General features: G+C 57.0%; 10 protein-coding genes across 10 annotated transcripts; 5 read left to right on the top strand and 5 right to left on the bottom strand.

Moving 5' to 3' along the window:
* Positions 1–349: 349 nt before the first annotated feature.
* CcaverHIS019_0405380 (uncharacterized protein) lies at positions 350–638 on the bottom strand (the record flags this gene model as incomplete). The annotated part of the gene is made up of 2 exons (XM_060600384.1): positions 350–490; positions 564–638. The coding sequence occupies 2 exons, from the start codon at positions 636–638 to the stop codon at positions 350–352; spliced, it is 216 nt and encodes a 71-aa protein (XP_060456983.1).
* Positions 639–2,148: 1,510 nt separating this feature from the next.
* On the top strand, positions 2,149–3,874 carry CcaverHIS019_0405370 (uncharacterized protein; the record flags this gene model as incomplete). Its single annotated transcript, XM_060600383.1, has 3 exons — positions 2,149–2,769; positions 2,805–3,585; positions 3,621–3,874. 3 exons carry the CDS (start codon positions 2,149–2,151, stop codon positions 3,872–3,874), a joined length of 1,656 nt encoding a protein of 551 aa, XP_060456982.1.
* A 402-nt stretch (positions 3,875–4,276) lies between these two features.
* Positions 4,277–5,317, top strand: CcaverHIS019_0405360 (uncharacterized protein; the record flags this gene model as incomplete). Its single annotated transcript, XM_060600382.1, has 7 exons — positions 4,277–4,286; positions 4,415–4,521; positions 4,660–4,774; positions 4,806–4,905; positions 4,946–4,958; positions 4,999–5,196; positions 5,228–5,317. 7 exons carry the CDS (start codon positions 4,277–4,279, stop codon positions 5,315–5,317), a joined length of 633 nt encoding a protein of 210 aa, XP_060456981.1.
* A 473-nt stretch (positions 5,318–5,790) lies between these two features.
* CcaverHIS019_0405350 (uncharacterized protein) lies at positions 5,791–7,103 on the top strand (the record flags this gene model as incomplete). The annotated part of the gene is made up of 3 exons (XM_060600381.1): positions 5,791–5,816; positions 5,877–6,105; positions 6,216–7,103. 3 exons carry the CDS (start codon positions 5,791–5,793, stop codon positions 7,101–7,103), a joined length of 1,143 nt encoding a protein of 380 aa, XP_060456980.1.
* A 194-nt stretch (positions 7,104–7,297) lies between these two features.
* On the top strand, positions 7,298–8,131 carry CcaverHIS019_0405340 (uncharacterized protein; the record flags this gene model as incomplete). Its single annotated transcript, XM_060600380.1, has 1 exon — positions 7,298–8,131. One exon carries the CDS (start codon positions 7,298–7,300, stop codon positions 8,129–8,131), a length of 834 nt encoding a protein of 277 aa, XP_060456979.1.
* A 161-nt stretch (positions 8,132–8,292) lies between these two features.
* Positions 8,293–10,331, bottom strand: CcaverHIS019_0405330 (uncharacterized protein; the record flags this gene model as incomplete). The annotated part of the gene is made up of 7 exons (XM_060600379.1): positions 8,293–8,446; positions 8,479–8,590; positions 8,669–8,688; positions 8,735–8,798; positions 8,835–9,158; positions 9,257–9,801; positions 9,838–10,331. The coding sequence occupies 7 exons, from the start codon at positions 10,329–10,331 to the stop codon at positions 8,293–8,295; spliced, it is 1,713 nt and encodes a 570-aa protein (XP_060456978.1).
* Positions 10,332–11,114: 783 nt separating this feature from the next.
* Positions 11,115–14,268, bottom strand: GPH1 (uncharacterized protein; the record flags this gene model as incomplete). Its single annotated transcript, XM_060600377.1, has 12 exons — positions 11,115–11,527; positions 11,564–12,373; positions 12,407–12,694; positions 12,727–12,886; positions 12,918–13,035; positions 13,068–13,219; positions 13,252–13,386; positions 13,422–13,499; positions 13,532–13,667; positions 13,701–13,959; positions 14,003–14,161; positions 14,202–14,268. 12 exons carry the CDS (start codon positions 14,266–14,268, stop codon positions 11,115–11,117), a joined length of 2,775 nt encoding a protein of 924 aa, XP_060456977.1.
* A 1,509-nt stretch (positions 14,269–15,777) lies between these two features.
* CcaverHIS019_0405310 (uncharacterized protein) lies at positions 15,778–16,918 on the bottom strand (the record flags this gene model as incomplete). Its single annotated transcript, XM_060600376.1, has 4 exons — positions 15,778–16,016; positions 16,083–16,382; positions 16,505–16,799; positions 16,877–16,918. The coding sequence occupies 4 exons, from the start codon at positions 16,916–16,918 to the stop codon at positions 15,778–15,780; spliced, it is 876 nt and encodes a 291-aa protein (XP_060456976.1).
* A 523-nt stretch (positions 16,919–17,441) lies between these two features.
* NOP7 (uncharacterized protein) lies at positions 17,442–19,407 on the bottom strand (the record flags this gene model as incomplete). The annotated part of the gene is made up of 3 exons (XM_060600375.1): positions 17,442–17,519; positions 17,561–19,245; positions 19,287–19,407. The coding sequence occupies 3 exons, from the start codon at positions 19,405–19,407 to the stop codon at positions 17,442–17,444; spliced, it is 1,884 nt and encodes a 627-aa protein (XP_060456975.1).
* Positions 19,408–19,637: 230 nt separating this feature from the next.
* On the top strand, positions 19,638–21,595 carry CcaverHIS019_0405290 (uncharacterized protein; the record flags this gene model as incomplete). Its single annotated transcript, XM_060600374.1, has 4 exons — positions 19,638–19,730; positions 19,764–20,668; positions 20,989–21,086; positions 21,129–21,595. 4 exons carry the CDS (start codon positions 19,638–19,640, stop codon positions 21,593–21,595), a joined length of 1,563 nt encoding a protein of 520 aa, XP_060456974.1.
* Between the last annotated feature and the right edge of the window lie 1,073 nt (positions 21,596–22,668).

Here is a 22,668-nt window from a genome sequence, read left to right as displayed (position 1 = left end):
AAGGAACGCATCCATTGCCCTCTTGCCGCGGGGCTTTGGAGCACGAGGTGGAGAAGGAAGGCGGAACCTGTCGGCGGTCTGTGATTAGGGCATACGTCATGTTCATGAAAGCTTACGCGCTCGCGCTCGCGCTCACGATCGGCAGCGATATTGGGGACTGCTGCAGAGATTCCGGTGGCTAGAATCAGATGCACTCTTGCACGGTTGTTTACCTTCTCCAGCTCGAACGAACGTACGACCCCCTCCGCTCCGTTCTCCCCGAAGGCTTGGGAGGGAGGGACCTGTTTCCGGCCCATCAAACGTTCTTGAGAACTCTTCGAGCGCTCGCTGCGTTGCGCTGGGCTCAGCATTACGCTTGTACAGGGACGAACGCCTCCTCCTCGGCGCGCTTTCTCTCCTCGTCTTCCCTCTCCAAATCTTTCTTTGTCTTCTTGGTTACTCCATGCGCAAACGTTCGAGATTTGAGAGGGTCGAGCTCGACAGGATTGCGCTGGTTGTCAACGAATCGTCTTTGTGATTGTTCGTGAACATTGTCGTGTTGAGCAATGGCACTACTAACGCACCGTGAGAGGAAGCAAGTCCATCTCATCACCAGAATCGTCCCCTCGAAAGAGAGAAAGGTCGATTTTTTTGGACATTGTTTGCGGCTACAATGGAGGTGTTGTTGTTGACGGTTACAGTTAGTCGCAAGTCAACCAAGCAAGTATCCCCCAAGTTGGCATACCTGATCCTTACTATCACGTGACGCTGACAGGTGGTGGAGGTTGGTGGAGGTCGGTGGAGGTCGGTGGAGGTTTGGTTGACGCGGAATCAATTTTACGTCAGGATGAAATTGTAAGAAGGCGCATTCCTGGTTGACGATGATGACGTACATAAATTAGCTTTTTCACTATTTAGACCGATTTTGCGGTGATTGATATGACCAGTTCAAACTTTATCCCTGAAACACATGTACCCCTTTACTACCCTCCTTTTTAATCTTGACAACGTCACACGATCAAACAACCATCAACCATCCGTCATCGGTTAAATGGCTTAATGACCTCACAACGCCACAACATTACTATGGTTGGCACAACAAATGTAGCAACAGCTCCACATCCTCATCATCCTGTCAAGCTGACAAACAGATAAAAAGCTCTAGCTTTCAAACTACAGAACTCTAGATAGTGTAGATCCTTTATCAGTTTGTCGGACATGCGGGTTGTCGGGCCTATCTAGGTATCTCTTGGCAGGCAGATCAAGCAGTTGCACGGGTTTTTTTCTTGCACATGAGGGTTTCGTGAGAAAACGGTGCGTTGGAGGGGTTGTAAAGGTCCCCGAAATCCACTTGTCCCTTAATATCTCTACGCACGTCAGGGCCGATCCTTTGTGTGACGTGCATGTACGTGCAATGAATGCCATGGCACTGCTTTTTACCCTTTTTGTTTGTATCCCCGCCCCGGTCCTGTGCTTCTGGTTACTCATCGGATTCATCTTTATCCGGTGAACATTCAATGAATCAATACAATACAATACAACATATTAGAGTAGCTTTATTATATTTGTAAGTACCTCGGGCCCCTCGCGCCTCTCGGAAGCAATAAGTCGACACCTCAAAGCCTGTTTAGCGATAAACCCTAGGCCTCTTTAGCCTCTTCACTTGTTAGTCTCCTTGAACGTTCCCAAGTCGTTTTCACCACTGCCCTTGCCAACATATTTATGCGATGGAATACAGATCATTCCTTCTCTCTAGCTATTGATGTTGGCCTTAGATAACTTTCAGGAACGATGAGTAAAAGCCGAACCCAACGTTTGCTTACTTGATAAAACACGGGCGCCTCTGGGGGTGGCTTGAGGTTGCTGGACCCAGATATAATATCCGAGCGAGCAAAACAATATGATTCGTTTGAGACCCTGTACATCTGAAAAGGATGCCTCGCTCAGCGGGGTTTCCGCTGACACTGGATGATAGATAGGTATGCTGGGCAGGGGCAGAGGTTGCCAGATCTTGGCTCTGGTTGTGTCGGCTTGTCGTGGGTCTGTTACCGTTATCCAATGAGATAGCACTATCAGTCACATGCTCTGCAATTGCCTCTTTCCACTTAAGCTCAGCATAGTTGTGGACGATTATGATTTTCCCCCACCGGTCTACTACCATCCCCAATCATGGTCTCGTCTTATCATAATCGCGACGGCAGCATCAGTCATGATGCAGCTTACGCGCACGCCACCCCGTCCGAGCGCACAGCGGTCGACTCTGCCGATGACCTCCTCGCCAAGATGGGTTACAAGGCAGAGCTCGTACGCACTCGTTCGACTCTCCAAGCCGCCTTCATGTCTTTTGTCCTCGCTTCCATTCCATACGGTCTCTCCACGACGCTCTACTACCCTCTGCAGGGCGGTGGTCCGGCTGTCGTCATTTGGGGCTGGGTCCTCGTTTCTTTGATTATTCTCTGCGTCGCGGCGTCACTTGGCGAGATTACCTCGGTCTATCCCACCGCTGGCGGTGTCTACTACCAAACCTTTATGCTCGCGCCGCACAGCATCAAGCGCGTCGCGGCTTACATTTGCGGCTGGGCGTATGTTGTCGGAAATATTACAATCACCCTTGCGGTCCAGTTCGGCACGACCCTCTTCTACGTCGCGTGCATCAACGTCTTTGAAAAGGAACCAGGAGTCGGCATTTGGGAGGCCGAAACCTACCAGATCTTCCTCGTCTTCGTTGCCATCACGATTCTTTGCAACATTATTTCGGCTACGTGCAATCGCTGGCTGCCGTACCTTGACGTGAGTAATGTATTGCTCTCAAGCTGACAGCCCAGACATTTGCCATTGCTTGGACCTTCTTGGCCCTTATCTGCATCTGCGTCACAATCTTGACTGTTGCAAAGAACGGTCGCCGCTCCGCCAAATTCGCATTTGGTGGCTTTGAGCCCTCGTCCGGCTGGCCTGCAGGCTGGTCGTACTGCGTTGGCCTCCTCCACGCTGCGTATGCGACTTCGTCGACTGGCATGCTTCTTAGCATGTGCGAAGAGGTTCAGGCCCCTGCTACCCAGGTCCCCAAGGCCATGGTCCTTACCATCTGCCTCAACACATTCGGTGGCCTCCTCTTCCTCGTTCCTCTCATGTTCGTTCTCCCTAACCTCGCCGATCTTGTTGCCCTCGAGTCTGGACAGCCGACCCCCAGCATCATCAAGTCTGCCGTCGGCTCATCCACTGGCGCGTTCCTCCTCCTTCTTCCTATCATGATCCTCGGTCTTCTCTGCGGCACTGCGTGCACCACTGCCGCGTCGCGTTGCACCTGGGCGTTCTCGCGTGACGGCGCCATTCCCGGCGCCAAGCTGTGGAGCAAGGTCAACACCAAGCTCGACGTTCCCCTCAATGCCATGATGCTGTCAATGGCTGTCCAGATTGTCCTTGGGGTCATCTACTTTGGCTCGCCCGCGGCGTTCAACGCCTTCTCGGGTGTCGGTGTCATGACTCTTACCGCCTCGTACGCCACTCCCATTTTCGTTTCGATGCTCCAGAAGCGCCGCCAGGTTGAGGCCGCGGCAAAGTTCCCGCTCGGCAAGTTTGGCTGGGTTTTGAACACTGTGGCAGTTGGTGAGTTGCTTGTGTGACAAGTTTGCTGACGACAGCTTGGTCTTTCCTTGCTCTCCCGCTGTTCTGCATGCCTGCACTCCTGCCGGTCACCGCAGCCACTGTCAACTATGCGCCTGTTGTCTTTGTCGCATTCGTAGCCATCGCCTCGATTTGGTACTTTGCCTGGGGCCGCAAAAACTACGCCGGACCTCCTAAGGACGAGGTGCAGGATGTCCAAGTCGCCGTGCGGCGCGCATCCGAGGCGCACTTTAAGGGCGGGGCTCCGTCTGGGTTAGAAAAGAGCGTGTGACCTCTTCGCCGACCGCTAATCTCTTCGCTCTCGTTCCGTATCTAAAACACCCAGTACCCGAGCAGAGCCCATCCAACAATAAGCGCTCGCACGGATACACCCCGCGTGCTTCACTGTATCCTACTTTCAACAAGCAACCCACGCGACCGCGAGGCGCTGGGTTGTGCGCTATGTATTGACATCTATGATCTATCAATGTTGGTGCTGGTGGACGGCGGTGTTGAATTTGTGTGATTTGACCTGGTTCAAAAGCAGCCGGGCCGCGGGCCGGTCCTTTTTCGTGGTGCCTGACGTCACCACCAATCTCTCGGGGCAATGCCGAAAGGAAGAAAGATGAGACGCCGAACCAAACCCCTGTCAACGAAAAGTTGGACTTGCTCATCATCCAACACGTTCCCAACAATGGTCGCAGGTATGTCCGAGGCTGGCGAGACTTTTGTGTAACGTTCGATGTGTGAACCGCACCGAAACTCGCGGCTTGGTCACCTTGTGGACCACAGCGAGAACCACGCCCTCACCCGTTAACCGTGCTCACTTCAGCGCTAATCTCGCGCTTCAACGCGTTCTACGCCCATAGCTACGAAGTTCACCCGATGCGCACCCTTGTGCTGGCAAACGGGACGTTGCAATCAACGGGCGATCTCATTGTGAGTAACTCCCATACACGCATACACGGGCGGTCCGTCGAAGCGGGCCCTGCACCCGATCATGGAGGAGCCGCCCCTCAGACATTGCTTGAGGGATTGCCGTCGCCTGTAGCCCCACTCAGATGACATTGACTCCAGGCGCAAGGCGCGAATGCGGTGATCTCGTATAAGCAACATGGGCGATGTGAACCATGGGATGCGGCGCGCACGGCGCGCTTTGCGGCGTTTGGGTTTGCAATGGGACCGTTCGTAGGTGGGTCTCGCACCGACGTCGCTGATGACAGGCAAGTGGCTGATAGCGCTCGACCGCGTGTTCCCTCTTCCCAAGGTCGGGAGTCCTGTGCCGGCGGTTGCGAAACGGGTCCTATCGGATCAGCTGGTGTTGTGAGTCCCCACCACCCGAAGGGATCCTTGCTAACCTCAGTGCCCCTGCTGGTGTAAGTCATGCGGAGAAGCCTGGTAGGCACCTAACACCAGCTCGCGACGTTCCTCACGTTCATCGGCCTGCTTGAGGGCAAGAGCGTACCCGAGATCAAGACCAAGTTTGACGACGTGTACATGATGGCTCTCAAGGCCAACTGGAGCGTGTGGCCCGTCTTTCAGGCCGTCAACTTTAGCCTTGTCCCGCTGCCATACCGTCTCCCTGCGCAACAGGGCGCCGGCATTCTTTGGACGGTGTGTTCGGCGATGACTGCGCTGACCCAAGGTGTTCCTCAGCATGGTGAACGCGCGACAGGACCACAAGGCAGAGGTCGAAGCCATGCTCCACGCCAAACACGAAAAGCCGAAGGTGTAATGGAACTGGCGCTTATAGATCTGCGCGGCCCACAGAGACGGCTGCACAAATACCCATGTCGGCACCACACCCCATCACATCCTGACTCATCTAGACTTATCATTATGTAGCCTGTTTATGCACCGATCTTAGCTGTTGGCACCATGCACTGATCGTGAATGCCAGTGGCAAGACTGCTAGCAGCAGTCTGGCCCTTTCGGCTCATTTTGCATGCTCACCTGCTAAACCCGCCACACACCGGGCCGAAAATCAACAGCAAAACATCGGGCCGAAAGCGGAATGTACAATGCCGCTCCCACTGAACAGATAGCTTCCAGTTGAACAGTTTATCAGGTTGATGACATCCATCACTGATGGAACTGATATAAAAGACACACCGCTCCTTCGTAGACTAACAATCTCGTCTCATCTCCTGATCTCCTGTTCTGTCTCCTTGCCTTTCCCCTCCTGTATCGCAAATCAGAACGACCGACATGGCACCCTACATCGCCTCCTGGGGGTGAGTCACCGGCTTGTCCTTGTCTCCTCCTCCCTAGGTTGCAAGCTTCACTGACACAAGAATCATCGGCGCTGGCTGGATCTCGTCCATGTTCGTGGAGGACCTTGCGCTCCCCCGTTCAGATGTCACGGACGTACTGCACAGCGTCGCCGCCGTTGGCGCGCGCGACAAAGACCGCGCGGCAGCGTTCATTGACAAATACCTGCCCAAAGGCGCGACTGCACAGCAACTAGGTCTGCGGCCACCACCAGTGGCGGTGGGCGGTTATGCAGACCTGTACGCAAGGGAGGTACGTGTCACACAAGACAGACTGGGCCTAGAGCTATGGGATACTAGCCACTTTGCCGCTTCCCGTTGACGTCGCGTTGGCAAATCCTCACGTTTATCAACTGACGCCAGGACGTTGACATTGTTTACATCGGAACGCTGCACCCGACTCATTACGATGATGTCAAGGCCGCACTGCTAGCCGGCAAGCACGTACTCGTCGAGAAGCCGGCGACACTCAACGCTGCCGAGTGGGATGAGCTTGTGGCGCTCGCGACCGAGAAGAGCCTCTTCTTGATGGAGGCTTTCTGGACAGCGTTCCAGCCAGCGGTTGCAGCCCTGCGTACCAAGCTTCACAAGGACAAGGTGATTGGCGATATCCACGCCGTAAGCGCCAATTTCTCGGTGCCAAACTACAATGTGCTGCCCGATGACCACCGGATCATCGGCCTCGCGGCAGCCGGTGGCCCGCTCCTCGACATTGGGGCGTACTGCATGGTACCGGCCCGCCTCGCGTTGACGGATAACCCGGCGAATAAGGGCGCCGCGCCTAATGTAACCTGCGTAATGAGCAAGACACGCATGGGCACCGACCTCGACACGACGATTGTCCTCGACTATGCCAACCTTGAAGCGCGCGCTGTGTGCAACATGAGCTTTAACGCACGCATGCCTCGCGAGCACACGGCCACGATCAGCGGAACTGAAGGTGAAGTCGTCATCCACGACATACTCTGCCGTATCACCAAGTTTAGCGTGACAAAGTACACGCCGGGTGAGACCCCACAGATGCCTGGAAAATGGGGTGAGCCACAAACCTTCGAGTACGCCTTCCCGGGTACTGGGCTCTACTTTGAGGCGGACGCGGTGGCGCGCGACATTCGCGACGGTCGGACTCAGAACGAGCTTGTGTCGCACAAGTACACGGCCGAGACGCTCGAGATCTTCGACGAATCCCGCAGGCAAGGAGGTTACATCCTTCCCGAGGGTATGGAGAAGGTTGGGCGCGTGAGCGCGTAGGCGCGGACGACGCGAAACTATGATGATCGGAAGTCGTATTGATTGTAGTTGATGAAGAGTGCATTCTGCACGCTATCGACTCGCTTCGGTCCCGGAAGTGGCTGTAGTGCAAGCAGAGACCAGCCAGGCACGGTACCATGTGGACACTATATAGAACCAAGCAGCTGATTCCCTTGTCGCATCATGCACTCGCCATGGACGAACAACACGCAGCGACAAACAAGGCCAACTGGGACAACCGAGCGGTACTGCACGCCAAGTCTGACTCTGGATATAAGGTGCGGCAGTACCTTGACGACAAGACGCGCCTGAGCAATGTCGTCGCTTTCGATGTCCCTGGGCTAGGCGACATTGCGGCCCAACGCGCCATCCACCTCCAATGTCACATCGGAACGGACACGCTCTCCCTCGCGCGCTTAGGCGCAAAAGTATGCGGGCTCGACTTTTCGGCGGCATCGGTCGCGGCTGCACGCTCTCTAGTGGCGCAGACCGGCGACGACGTGGCGTTCGTTGAGGCAGATGTTTACGCGGCTCGCGACGTGGTGGACGGACATTTTGACCTCGTGTACACTGGCATCGGGGCGCTATGCTGGCTCCCTGACATGACGCGCTGGGCGACCGTTGTCGCCTCCCTCCTCTCCCCGGGTGGTCGACTATTTCTCCGCGAGGGCCATCCCATCCTGTTCGCTGTCGACGAGCGCATCCCCGACGGTCCGACTCTGCGGTTCCCGTATTTCAACACGAGTTCGAAGCCGATGGAATGGGACGAGGTCGACACGTATGTCGAGAGTGAGGAGAAGCTGAGCGCGACCAAAAGCTTCCAGTGGAACCACGGGCTGGGCGAGATCATCACGTCCCTTCTGCTCGCGGGGCTGGTGATTGAGGGGTTAGAGGAGCACGACTCTGTGCCGTGGGAAGCGATGCCGGGAATGATGGAGAAGAGGGAGCTGGACGAGTGGGGATTGAAGGAACATGGGGGTTGCATGCCACTCTCGTTTACCTTGATTGCGCGTAAGCCGGCTAGTTAGTTTATGCAGTATGGTGTGCGCTGATTGTCGTTGCTGACGTTTCCGTGAGCCATCTGGCTCGCTCATCAATAAATATCCATACATTCGTACCATCTCGCTCACTACACACTCTCCAACCTCCTTCCTGGTCAGCCAATCTCGCTCCGCTCAACGCCATTGAGTTAAGCACTCTCTACCCACTCCCGATCATCTTTAGAGTTGTTGCGACTGTAGTCGGTGCCAACAATTGAGCTCAGGATCGCGCGCTTGGCGGCCACCTCGTCGGCTGCATCGTGCGAATGGAATGCAGCGTCGATTTGCTCAAGCGTCTTGCCCCTTCCGTCAGCCTCTTCTGCGGTACCACTCACTTGGTCTCGGGGGGGACTAAGATTGCCCACACGAAGGCTCCAACTGCCCATAAACCGAAGAAAATGAAGGTGCCAAAGCCTGTGCCCTGGACCATGGGCGGAGTGATGAGGCCTAGTGTTAGCTCTTGTGCGATCCAGTCAAACAGGGCAACCTGGTCACTGAATGACAATCAGAAACGCCAAACCTCACCGATAATAAAGTTACAGAACCTGCGGATTAGTGCAAGAACGGATGATGATGAGTTTCAAGACGTACCAGTTTGTGCAAGTGGTGATCGCGACACCCTTAGCGCGGCGGCTCGAGGAGTGCACCTCGGCGGCTGAGGTTAGCATTTCCAAAAGCCTATGGCACTCACGCAGGGTCCAGGGTATCGGTGCCCAGCCCATGCCGTACGAGAAGACGAAGAGGAGGATGAAAGCAACGCCAACCCACGCCTGGGTCCCGTGCGCTGCCCAGTCCTTGCCGTATACGCCAATCATGGCCGCCACAATAAAATGTGAAGCCGCCATCATCCACGCCCCGTGAATAAGGGGCGGGCGGCGGCCGACCTTGTCGAGGAAGAGGAAGGCGACTGTGACCGCCGCGAGTTGCGTGCAGTTCAGCACGCCACTCATTGTGATCTGCATCTCGTAATCGAGGCCAAGCTGCTGGAAGAGGGTCGGCGAGTAGTAGATGAGTGCTGGGGTTAGCGAGAGAGACCAGAAAACGTTGGAATAGGCAGGCAGCCTGTAACCGCCACAAATGCGCCCATGGAAACGGGCAGAGCCAGCTACTCACCATTGATTCCTGTAAATTGCTGGAAAACCATGAGTGCCACGCCGATCATAGTACGCTTGATAACCCCCGGGCGGAACATGTCGACCCAGCTCGCGGCCTCCATCTTGAGCACGCTCTTGATGTCGTCACCGACAAGCTTGGGGTGCCCCTTGACGAGCACGTCGCGGTTTCGAATGGCCTCTGCGCGGATCGTGATCCACTCCGCCTGGACGATGGGAGAGGTTGCAGGAAGGCGGCGGAGGCGGACGAGGCTCTGAAGCGCCTCCTCGTCGCGTCCCACCTGGACGAGCCAGCGGGGCGAGTAGGGGAGGAAAAAGAGAAGCCCCGCGAGAATGACGATAGGTGCCATCTGTATGGTAAAAGGGAGACGGAACGACCAGTCGTTGTTCATGTTCCGAGTACCGTACGTGATATAGAACATGACGACGACGCCAAAGACGATCGACCATGCCTCGAGCACGAGGAACGCGCCGCGAATGTTGGGAGGCGCAATCTCCGAAATGTACATTGGCGCTGTCGAAGAAAGGACTCCGACGCCGATACCGCTGGGGTCAGAGACGAAAAAAGAGTGGAGTACGCACCCGATGAAGCGGCCTACAACGAGCTGCGCGAAACTGTAACTGGCGGCCTGGAGGATGCTACCGATGACAAACCACACAGAGCCGAACACGATGCTCATCTTTCGCGAATATCTGTCCGCCACGAAAGAACTCATGAAGGCGCCAAGGAACGCGCCGAGTTCGAGAAGCGCGGTCATGACACCCTTGTTGAGTCCGGCCTTTGAAGTGACGTTGATGTCGGTCTCGGGGAACACCCCAAGGAACTGCTTCATCGTGAGCACGATGGAGAGGATACCTTGGTCAAAGCCGAACATGAGACCGCCCACGCAAGCGCAAAGCGCAGCGAGGAAGACGATGGGGTTGCGAAACACATTGATGACGCTGTTCCCGCCCAGAGCGTCGGCGAGCGCACGGGGGTCCTCGACAAAGTGGAGGGTGTCGGGGTGGAGCTCGACGCCGAGCTGGGCTAGCGTCGGGATCGCGTCGGGGTCAGGGGCGTGGCCGACCTTCTTCATTGTTAGAACTGTTGAGATTAGTGAGGAGTTGTTGACTGTGGGGCTCAGCAATCTGACCCTGCTATCTACGTCTTATACGCCGAAACACGAGGAGCACGCTGGGTGGCGCGCCGGCGGGCCGTGCTATCAGTTCGCGACGGATGTCCGATGCATGGAGATGATCTTCTTGTGCTCTTGGTGCCAATGGTAAATGACCCCTGCAGGCAAGACCAAGGGACACCCTGATGTTGTACTGCCCACTCCGATACCGGCGATATCTGATGTCCGGCATCGGCGATAACATCGTTCCGCTTCGTTGAACTGCAGGAAAGCGCTCCTTATCGCCAGGAACACCCAACTCGGCTGGGAATGATAGTATGGGGCCAGTTGCGGAGACGGGGATGGAGGCCTATACCGCGACATGCTGTTGTTGCGCGGTCACATTGTCACCTGGGTGTGAGAGATGATTCAGAGTCCGATCGCGGCGATGTTTGATAGTGGCGATACTTGATAGTGCCAGAGTCGGTCAGGATATCGGAATTGTGTTCCAGACGACTCGCAACGCAACACGGAGCTGAACCCATTGTTGCGAGTCTGTTCGGACACGGATCACAGCCAACTTGGATCAGTCAGAGTCGAACTGATCCAAGTCATAAGTTCACTCGACGTTTGGGCGAGGGTTTGATCCGTTCATCAAAGCCACTCGATGTCTGCACTCGCGCTACCTGTCACAACAAGCATACGATTCATTTTGTTTAGGTAGACAGACACGCACAGACAAGCAACGATCTAGACGCAGAGCGATTAGTTGTCGGGAACCGGGTCGGGCTCGAGGGACCAGATCGAGTCGGCGTAGTCCTGGATCGAGCGGTCAGACGAGAAGTCACCCATGGCAAAGGCCGTGCGGATTGACTTCTTGGTCCACTCCTCCTGGTCCTGCCAGAGCTCGTCGACGAGCTTTTCGGCAGCGAGGTAACTGCCAAAGTCGTTGGAGACAAGGTAGTAGTCGTTGTCGTACACAGTCTTGAGGACGGGGTCGTACACGCTACCGTCGCCGAACATGCCGCTCTGGATCGCGTGGAACACCTCGGCGAGCTCGGGCGATCTCTCCTCGAGCGGAGTGGGCTGGTAGGCGTTGGAGTAACGGACAGCCTCGACGTCAGCTGCAAGGTGGCCGAAGAGGAACGCATTCTCCTCGCCGACGTCCTCGGCGATCTCTGCATGTCAGCATATAGGAAAGGGTGCCCACTCACCAATGTTTGCACCGTCAACAGTGCCGAGGAGGAGGGCACCGTTAAGTCCAAGCTTCATGTTGGACGTGCCCGAGGCCTCGGTACCGCCCGTCGAGATCTGGACCGAGACGTCGGCGGCGGGGATGAGCACCTCCGCGATTGAGACGCTGTAGTCGGGAACGAAGACGACGCGGAGAAGGTCCTCGACGTCGGGGTCCTCGTTGACGACCTTACCGACGTTGACGATAAGGCGGATGACGAGCTTGGCAATGTAGTAGCCAGGCGCGGCCTTGCCCGCAAAGATGGTCGTGTGGTGGACCATCTTCTTGCGCTCCTCGGGCGTCGCCTTCTTGATCTGGAGGTACCGCCAGATGACGCCAAAGATGTTGAGAGTCTGACGCTTGTACTCGTGAAGACGCTTGATCTGGCAAGTGAAGACCGAGTTGATGTCGACAAAGACGCCCATCTCGTTCTCGAGAAGCTCGGCGAGACGCGCCTTGTTCTCCATCTTGATGTCACGGAATTTCTTGCGGAACGCAGCGTCCTCGGCCATGGGAATGAGCTGCGCGATCTGCTTGAGGTTGACGAGCCAGTGGTCCGAGCCGAGCGTCTGGGTGATGAGCTCGGCGAGGTTGGGGTTGCACTGGAGCAGCCAGCGGCGGGGCGTGACACCGTTCGTGACGTTGGTAAAGTTGTCACGGCCCTTGAACTCGACAAAGTCGCGGAAGATGGTCGCCTGAAGGAGCTGCGAGTGGAGCTCGGCGACGCCGTTGACCTTGAACGAGCCGACAATGGCGAGGTTGGCCATGCGGACGTACTTGCTGGGGCCCTCTGCACGTCAGTTTTGTTTTTTACACCACGTACCCTCGATGATGGACATGCGCTTGATGCGGTCCATGTCGCCGGGGAAACGCTTGGCGACCTCGTTGAGGAAGTCGTGGTTGATGCGGTAGATGATCTGGAGGTGGCGCGGAAGCATGTTCTCGAAGAGACTGAGCGGCCACTTCTCGAGTGCCTCGGGGAGCACGGTGTGGTTGGTGTAGGCAAAGACCTTGGTCGTGATCTTCCACGCGATGTCGTACGGCACCTCCTCCTCGTCGATGAGGATGCGCATGAGCTCGACGATCGAAATGGACGGGTGCGTGTCGTTCACTGTGGTTAACAATGTACACAAAGGCACTCACTCTGGATGACGACGTGGTCTGGGAGCTGCTCCCACGGCAGGTCGAGCTTCTGGTAGCGGCGGAGAATGTCCTGGAGCGAAGCCGAGCACCAGAGGTACTGCTGCTTGAGACGCAGCTCCTTGCCCGAGTACATGTTGTCGTTGGGGTAGAGGACACGGGTCTGGCGTCAGGCTGTAGGTTAAGAAACTCACAATGTTCTCGGCCTGCGACGAGGTCTGGACGGACGCCTCGTAGTTGCCTGCGTTGAACGAGTTGAGGTCAAAGCCCTGGATCGGGCGCGAGCCCCAGAGACGGAGGTTGGCCGTGTTCCTGCCGTCAGCTGCGACTTGCGAGTTACTCACTTGGTGCCAAAGCCGGGGACGGGAACGTCGTACGCGACGGCAAGGCACTCCATGCCACCAGACCAGACGGCTCTATCCGTGTTGGGTACGGCCTCGACGCGGCCATAGAAGCGAATGGGGTAGGCGACGTCGATGCGGGGGATCTCCCAGGGCTGGTGTGAGCGTGCGTCATGGGTGCACCTACGTTCTCGCGGTCGAGCCACGGGTCGGGCGCCTCGAGCTGCTCGCCCGTGTTCGAGATGAGCTGCTTAAAGATGCCGTACGAGTAGCGCAAGCCGTATCCCCAACCGGGGAGGTTGAGGGTCGCCATTGAGTCGATCTAGCGTTAATCTTCTTAGTGACGGGGGAACGCACGTAGCAAGCCGCGAGACGACCAAGACCACCGTTGCCAAGGCCGGCGTCACGCTCCTCGTTCAGGAGGTCCTCAAAGTTCTGGGGTCAGTGGGCCCAAGCGGGTGACTAACGAAGCCGAGCTTCTGGGTAGCCGACTCGTACGTGTTGCGCATATCGAGGTTGAGCACCGCGTTGTCGAGCGAGCGGCCCATGAGCCACTCGATCGAGAAGTAGTAGATGCGCTTGGGCGCGCTTCTAGTGTGGTAACTGCGTCAGGATAGTGTTACAAGGGGGTCTTACGTCGTAGTCTCGTTCCAGCGCTTGAGCAGGCGGTCGCGGACCGACAGTGCCGTAGCCTGATACGCGGCAAGCTCGTCCAGGTTGGCAGCCTGACGCGCAAGGGTAGTGGTGACGTGGCGGACAACCGTGTTGGCGACCTGCTGCGTGTCGGTTGTGTCGACGTCGTTGGCCTTGAGCGCCTCAGCCCAAACCGAGGGGTCGCCAATGGGCGACTCGTCGTGCACCTGACCACCCATTTCGGCGCCGGGAAAGTACGAGCCTGGGGCGTTAGTGACGTCGCCGCATGTGAATGTGAATCGCACCAGTCAGCGAGCGATGGTGCTGCTTGGGGCGGCGCTGGGTGGGCACGCCAATCTGGGTCGTGTCGATCGAGTAGGTCGGACCGGCAGCCGAAATCGAGCTGCGCCGCGACATGGCGGGCTGGTGCAGACTCGGTGTGCGCGAGCCGGGCGGCGTTGACGCTTCAAGTCAGTGACGTTGCAGTGAGTGAGAGGGCCTTACACAGCGACATGCGACGCGGCTGCGCGACATGGTTGAGGTTCTCCTCCGTGAGCTGGGGCTTGGACATGATGACCAGCTATTCACTGTTGAATGTGGGAGGGAAGGGGAGGTGTGAGACAGTTGATGAAGGTTGGCTTATGAACGTTAGATATGAGAGAGGGAAGGAGCAGATCGCTTTGTGCGAGAAGCAAGGGTCGACTGTCAGGGACGAGTGGGGTGGGATTCTGTCTGATCTTGGGGAAAGTCTACAAAGTCTAGAGCTAGTGTTGGGGTGATTTGGGCAAAAACAAGTGGGCACTCATGGCGCATGTCGGCATGTCGGTATGGGCGATATGTGGACGAATAGTGTATTCGAATGATATCGCGTCGTGGTTTTTGCGGCTAGTTGGGTATGACATGACATAACATAACAGGCCCTCGCCGGCAAGCGCAAGCACAAGCGCACAGTTACTTACAGTACCTGCGGTAGATCGTCATTTCTAATTGCATTCCCTTTCCCATCTACCTTTCTGGCCCCCCCCCCCCCCATTGTTCGCCCCGTTTATTACTGTAAAATACAACTTGAGCCGCCTAGACCTTGGTAATTCCTTTGTAGCTTTGTTCCCTCCAATCACAATTGTTCCTATCTTCTTTCAATCCCGCGATCCCGGCGGCAGTCTTGGGCCCCCCTCATCATCATTCCCTGTCCTCTCCTCGCCCTTTGCCCCTTTGCTTGACTTTCACCCTTGGGGCGCCACAGACGCGTGCCATGTTCCTCCCCTCTCCCCACTCCGTGCCCACCCATCTTTGTCTTGAAGTCGTACATGAGACCTTTCTCCAGACACCGTACCTCGGTCAAATACCGCTCGCTTTGTTAACGATGCTTTTGATCCGATGCGGAACTGAATGACATCTTAACAATGACGGCTGACAATAACTCTTCTCGAGTTTGTAAAGTGTGGGAAGGAGAACAAGGAATCAATCTCGCGCCTTTTGCCATTCTACCCCTTCCTCGTGATTTGATGAGCCTTACACCAAATAGGATCCAAAAAAGCCGCGCTCCCACGCCATGACACAATCTCATAAACGCCACATGCGTCACATTTCCTACTCACCAAAACAACACCACACAACAAAACACAACAGATAACAAGCTGACTAGCTGACTAGCTAGAGCTACTGAATTGCATGAATTGGTGACATTTAACTTCAGGAATAAAGTGGGTGATGTAGATAAATAACATCGCCACGTGCCCAAGACCCATCCTCCCACGTGACCTCCAGACACATTGAAGGCCGACGGGTCCGAGTGCAAAGCAGACTGGTCAGAGGCTGACACTGGAGAGCATTGACGAGCTGGCGCGCCAGTAGGCCTTTGTCATCACTGACGCCCTTGCAAGGCGGATGCGCTACCGTTGACATGATGGGACGCGGTACGCGTTTGTAAGCGGCTCCCGCCGTCGTTTAGCACCTTGACGAGGCCGGGTCGGCTGGGCTAGAATGCAGAGGCGTCTCGGGGAATGCAGAAAGGGGGTAAAAATATCAATACATTGACTCCTTCTCCTATCTATCTACTCTATTACAGGCTTCAGCTCGTCTACAAGTCCTGGCTGTACACCTGCTCAACACCCTCCATGCTTGCCTGAAGGCCATTGAGGCGGTCAACCATGGGCCACAAGGTGCTCGGGAGGGTGCTCTTGAACGACGGGTCAGTCGCGTACCCGAGACCGTGCTGGAGGAGGTTGCGGGCGCGGCTGGTGTCGCCGGCCGGGGGGCAGCCGTAGCACCCGTGCAGCGTGCGTCGCTTGACGGCGAGGTTGTACTTGCCGACGTGCACTGGGGTTAGCGGGATGTGGTGATGAGCAATCGAGGCCAACGGGTCGGCCGAAAATGCCGACTCACTGATGTTGTTGTTGTAGAACACGCCCTGGCCCTTCTTGAGGTTGAGGGTCTGTGCACCAGGCATCTCACCGCCCTCGAGGTTGGCCTTGCGCTCGGCAGAGGTGCGCACGCGGTTGTGGCTGCGCGGGATGGCGGTGAGGCACGCGTCGTCGTACAGTGCAACATTCCACTGGATGCTGTAGTGCTTGATCTTGAGCTCCTCCTCCTCCTCCTCAGCCGTGGCGGTCGCCTTGATGTCGTCACGGTGCCATGAGAGGGCGTAGTTCTTCTCGAGGGGGTTGACGAGGATGTTGAAGAGCTCTGGCCGTTAGCTATATTCCCGGCGAGCAGCGAAGCAGCGAGGAGGGATGAGGGAGGGGCCAGGAGTTACGGAAAGAGAACCGAGATAGCGTCCTCGACCCTCGCTTCGCTCGGGGACTCACCAAACTGCATGTCGTCGCGCGTCACACCCATCAGCGCGGCGCTGACATCGAGCAGGTCGTCGCTGCCGTACCACTGGGCAAAGACGGGCTGCGCGAGGTCGGGGTGCATAATGTTCTGGATGCCCCAGACGTCGTCGCCCTCGACCCAGGGGGGGAACTGCTTGCCGACCATGCGCACGTCCTTCCACTCGTGCGCACGGCCCTTGGCCGTCACCTCATCGGCTGCCGTGCACAGGGGCTCGTACAACTCGTCGGGGATGAGGCCGTCAATGATGACGTACCCGTCGGTGTGGTACTGTTATCAGCTACGTTGAATCAGGATTTGGCTTGGCGATGCCCGGTGGAGGAGGATCGGCCGCGGAATGAACCCACCTTGTGGACGATCTCGTCAAGCTGGCTCTGGTTGAACGGCATGATCGTGAACAGATGCGTACGAGGTAAAGAGATTTAGAACAGTGCGTGGGGGGAGGAGCGGCGCGTCTCGTCTTATTAAGAATGGGTGGTACCATGGTGTTAACCGCGATGCGGCGCGTTTCCCGATACCGGCGTGCAGCCCGAGGATCCATAAGCTAACTGAGGGGCCACATGTTGCCGCTCATGTTGCCGCTTAACATTGCCAAGGCCTCCACGGTCATTCCCGTGTGGGGCAGCAGATGTACGTTCAAACTGTGATATGCAGATTCCTGCTCCGGCAGCTCGGCATCAACGTCGTTATTACTGAATGAAAAGAACATAAACGGTGTTTTGCATACCAGTTCGCCGATCGTCCCGAGATATGAGACTCCGGGGACCCGGGTGGCGTCGGTTGAGTCCGACTCCGATCACGTGGTATACAGATGCATCAGTCTATCTATGCAGGGCGAGACATGGTGGAACAAGTGCAGGAATCGAGCTAGAGGCAGGTGCAAGAGATGGCGTCGTACACTCGAGGAGACGCTTACGCCTTCTTGCCAGCCTTGGCCTCCTTGCGCTTGCGCTTCTCAATCTCGCGACGGCGAGTCTCAAGCTTCTCCTTCTGGCTGTCAGCGTTTTGGTCACAGCAAAGTCTAGACTCACCTCAGCCTGCCGCTCCGCGTTCCCGTACTTCATCTTCTCGTACAGCTTGGCCTTCTTGTTGCTCATCATGATCTTGCGCAGGTCCTCGTCCGCGCGCCCATTTGCGGCCGCCTTGTTGCCGCCGTGCACCTTGGTCGCCTCCTTGAGCTGCGCCTTGAATGCCGTGTGGCTAGTCCCATTCGCCTCGGCCTCAAGCTCGGCAGCGTGTACCAGTGCTGCGTCGGACGGGTTCTTGGCCGCCTCGAGCAATGCTGGCGGGAACGCCGGCTCCTCCTCCTTCTCCTCCTCCTTCTCCTCCTCGTCGTCCTCGCTCTCCTCCTCCTCCTCGACACCCTCAGCGGCGACCTCGCCCTCGCCCGCCTCGAGCCACGGCCTCTCAGGCTCGCCGTCGCCGTCCCATGGGCTCAGATGGGGCGGGAGGAGCTTACCCGGCCCGTATTCCTCAGTCCCCAGAACTTTGGCGCGGTTGACGCAATCGGCGACCCACTGCGGCTGTACCCAAGTCCACTTGCGCCCACCCTGAAGCTCGCGCCTCCGCTCGTCAGTCATCGGCCTGTCGATGAGCACGTGCGTGATCGCGTCGGCGTTGGGCGCAGCGCCGGGACTCGGTGCCGACAAGGACGTGACCACCTTGCCACCCATGGCGCGGATGACAAACTCCCACGTCCTCGAGCTCGTCTCGCGCGACAAGTAGAAAGTGTACGGCGAGAACAGGAGCTTGTCCTTGTTCGCGCTCGCATCAGACTTGGCCAGCAGCGACGTGTACGTTGGCAGTACACCGGTTGCGACGTCCTCGACCTCGGCGTTCTTGGACGGACGCTCGACAAACTCCTCGTCCTCCTCCTCGGCGCCATTGGCGTCGTCCATCTCGATGTCCTCGTCGTCACCCGCAAGCCCGGACTCGGCGATGCCCTTGATCGCGCGCTTCACAGCCTTCTTCGAGACGGCTGCCGGCGCGGCGCTCGTCGTCTTGTTTTCGACGAGACGGAAGGCGCCCACCGCTTCGCCACGCTCGTCCATCTCGACATCGAGAGGTGGAGGGTACACGAGGTTCTCGTCCGTGTACAGCTTGTACAGCGCAAAGCTGCAGACGGTACGGTACAGCTCGAGGAACGTGAGGAGGATGCGGAAGTCAACGTCGTGGGGAACGTGCTGCTGGAACTCGTAGCCCTCGAGCCAGCGAACGGTCACAGGCTCGCCGCCGTGGCCCGGCACCTCGACCTCATAGTAAACGCCCTTGATGCCGAGGAAGACCTTGCGGAGCGCATGCGTGCGGATCGCCCACACCTTCCACTCGTTGTTGAGGCGCGCGCACTCGGCGATGACCTCGGACGGCACAAGAGTCTTGCCCGGGATGGGGTTCGTCGGGAGCTTGCTGAAGAGGTGGACGAGGTTGAGCGGGTCCTGGAGATCCTGCAGCGCGAGCGTGAACGTCGGGTAGCGCTCCTTGACAATGTGGTCGAGGCGAGCAATCGGCTTGTTCTTCTCGAGGTTCTTGGCAAGGCCCCACTCGCCACGTCCAACGGCGCGCGCGAGCTTCTTCGAGAACGCCTTGTGCTCACGGAACTTGACGAGCAGTGGCTCGTGGAGGAGGTACTGGATATCCTTGTGGTAGTAGAACGAGGCGGGGGCAGACGAGCCCTTGTTAGCGCGCTTCTTGTGCAGCGGGTCGCGCGGGTAGATGCCTGTGGTCAGCATCGCGCTTGCTCACATGATCTCAACATACCCTTGAGAATACACAGGCGGCGGAAGTCGGACAACGACACCTGGAGCTTCTTGAGCGCCTGGTTACGGGTCACGTAGTTCTTGGCCGCACCGGACTCTCCCTTCTTCTTAATCTTGGCCATGGCTGTTACAGTATCTGTAGATGGAGAAGTAGCTTGGTCTATTTGCTGTTGCCAGTTCGCAAAAACACCTAGCAAGTCCTGCGGTGGAGGTGGGTGAGAGACGAAATTTTTGATCCCGTATAATCCCACGTGGTCTACCTCCACCTGGTTGTGCCTTTGGCCACCCACTTTCCCAATTTAGTTGATGTTAGTTGATGACTATCATTACGGCCCCGGTGGTTCGAGCAGCAATGGGCAAGAAGACCTGCCCGATCTGCGGGTCGCGCAAGTGGCACAAGAATCGGGATGGACAGGTCGTTTGTGAGGACGGACATGTGCTCCAGGTGCGCACTTGTAGAGTGTCAGTCTGACCACAGGGCGTACGCTCCGAGAGCCAAGTCATGACCGAGCCGACTGGGCACGCGCTCCAGAAGCGTCGCATCCTTAAGGGTCGCGAGCGCGGCGACAAGCGAAAGCTCTTTGGTCGCGCGGACAAGACGGTGTACCGCGGCCGCAAGGCCGAGTGGCTGCGTGTGCAGGGCTTGCAGCTCCTGTTGCGGCATCAGGTTGCAGCGCTGCAAAAGCTGTGGGCGATCCCGGACGCGTTGGAGGCGATCGCGCGTGACCTCTGGACATACCAGCTGCTCATCTCGCAAGTAACGCCGGAGCCCACCTCACGCTCTCCGTCCCCGCAGCGGCTTCACAAGAGCAGCCGGCGGAGCCTGGCCGACGACGTGACGACGCCTTCGCCTTCTGACCGCGAGGATTTTGGGGCGGAGGACGAGAGTGAGGATGAGAGCGAGAGCGGGAGCGAGAATGAGAGTGAGACAGGGAGCGAGTCGGACGATGAGCTGGACGCAGACCTCCGCGCCCTCGAGGACGGCCACGAACCCATGATCAGCGATGAGGAGGACGAGGATCCGGATCCCACCCCGGCAACCAATGAGGCCAAGGAGCCGTGGAAGCGCTCACGGCCATTACGCATCTCGGACGTCCTATCCACGGTCGTACTCGCACTATACATGCTCCGGGTGCCGTTTACATTTCAGCGGATCGAAGAGCTCATCTGCACCCTTCAAATCCCTTACATCGACTTTGCCAACACCACGCTCATCCCGGCTGATATGGTGCGACACATGAATCACGCCGCCCGCATATCGTTGCGGCCTCAGCGGCCCCCTTCCGTGGCCTTCCTCTTTAAGCTCACGCGCGAGTTCGCGCGCATCCTCCGAGCGTACTTTGGCGTGCCAATGCCCGAGGTTAACCTTCCACCAGTGGCATGGTACGTTGTCTCACAGCTAGGTGGTGATGGTGAGTCATTATCTGGCCTTTCGACTGACTGGAGTGCGCACGTACGACCAGGTCGTGCGGCTATTGCAGACTGTGGATGCCAACATGTCCATCACAACGACGACATACGTTCCAGTCACAGTCAATCGCAACAATTCAGAGACTCGATATCCCGTTATGAGGGCGACGCGGCTGCAGGACGTCGTCATGCCGGAGCTGAGCATTGCGGCTGCTTGGGTAGTGGTCATGAAGCTCGCATATGGGTTGGACGGGAAGCCGAGGTGCAGTGCATCAAGTCCGAGCTGACGACAGGTTACCGTTGATCCGTTCTGATCCAGTGATCGGGATGCCCAAGTGGGAAGACTGGGTTGCAGAGCTGGACCGCCGCCTTCAAACCGGCGCGTTCAAAGGTACGCTTCGAGATTTGGGGCCGCTGCAATTCCACAAAATAGACGGCGACGGCATCGACCGCTTCCTCGACCGTGCAGAACACGTCCTACTTTCTGACCGGGACCACGGCCCTGGAGGCGCAAGATTCCCTCTTCCCACGGCACCAAAGAGCAAACCAAACAGCCCGAATTCGTGGGAAGAATTCCACGAGCGTACCGCCACGGACTGCTTGGCACAGGCCAAGCCACCACCACCTGACACGCCAAACTATGCCCTTCCTCTTCTTCCTGGTGAGGCAGTGCAATTGTACGGGCCAACAGCCACCCTCCCACAACCTTTGGCGATCGTGGTCGCCGCTGCAGCTGCTGTGGTTGGTGTCGATCCAGAAGCTGTGCGTGAGGTCGTTACCCGCTTTGAGCGTCGCATTGAACGTGCCCGACCAAAGCTGGGCCCTACGTCTCTGATTGCACGCAAACTACGTCCCGCAGCCCTCCGCGAGAGCCGCAACCTAAGCAGCTTCAGCAGCTGAGCGGTCGATGAGGCCAGCCTGCTACTGGCGTTTCCCACGCCATCCGCCATCTTGTTTACGCGTATCATCGCGCAACGTCATGCGAAGTAATGCAATTGTATCCCTCTGAATCGGCGCGAGATCCAACCGGCTTTCCGCGTGTAGAACGACTGTTGGCGTGTGTTCTTCAGTAGTGCCTCGTGTCTGGCGAGTCAGAGTTGTTTCCATTCCCTAATCTGCGGCATGAGAAACGGCTGTTCCCTTGCTGAACGCGTTGTTTGGTGGTAGTGTTGAGAGCGGAAAGGGATTCGCGCTCCTAGAGGGCGTAGATGTTAGAAACAAACTTGCGACGCTCTAATGACTTGAAGTTCCAGACAAGGTCACATCCCTGATTGAAGACTAACTCATTAAACTAGTTTACAACGCTTAGACAAGGGTATTATACCAATCGCATTGAAGATGTTTGTTGCACGAATTCCTGTCACCTATAAGTTTAAAAGTTTATCCTGCGACGGTGGCTTTTTTTTTGGTGCCCTCTGGAGCTCTGGAGCTCTGGGTGATGGGTGACCAAAGGTACAAAGGTTATCATGCCCTATACCGTGTTTGGTGAGCATGGTGAGGCGAATGGCACAGGTGGCATTTGGGTGACGAGAGCGGTGCCCTAACTTTCCCCCCATTTACCAGTGGAGAGTGCGACGCGGCAGTCTTAGCTGTTTAACCCTTGCAGATTACAACCAACTCATATAGCGGTATAGTAAACACCTGACTACTTCCCTGACAACTGGCAACCGGCAGAACGGAGGTATTATACCGAGACTCACAAACTTCACAATGGCACCTGTATACCTGTACCTGTACCTGGTCAAAATTGGCCAACCCTGAACACTCCATCTCGCATCTCCATAGCCTCGGTGCTATCATTCTCAATCAATGAATTCCATGATCAATTCATGATACGGCGTCTTGGGCGACGACATGAATCGCGAGAACAACAATTGTGTGTGATGGTGTGAGACACCAAGTATGGAGGGGGATATTTGTTTTCCGAGTCTCAAAGCCAGCAACCCGAGCAACAGACACCCAGGAACGGCGAT

The sequence above is a fragment of the Cutaneotrichosporon cavernicola genome (assembly GCF_030864355.1).
Source record: "Cutaneotrichosporon cavernicola HIS019 DNA, chromosome: 4".
Taxonomy (NCBI): Eukaryota; Fungi; Basidiomycota; class Tremellomycetes; order Trichosporonales; family Trichosporonaceae; genus Cutaneotrichosporon; species Cutaneotrichosporon cavernicola.
Note: the sequence above shows the minus strand (reverse complement) of the source record. Positions and strands in the feature narration are given on the sequence as shown.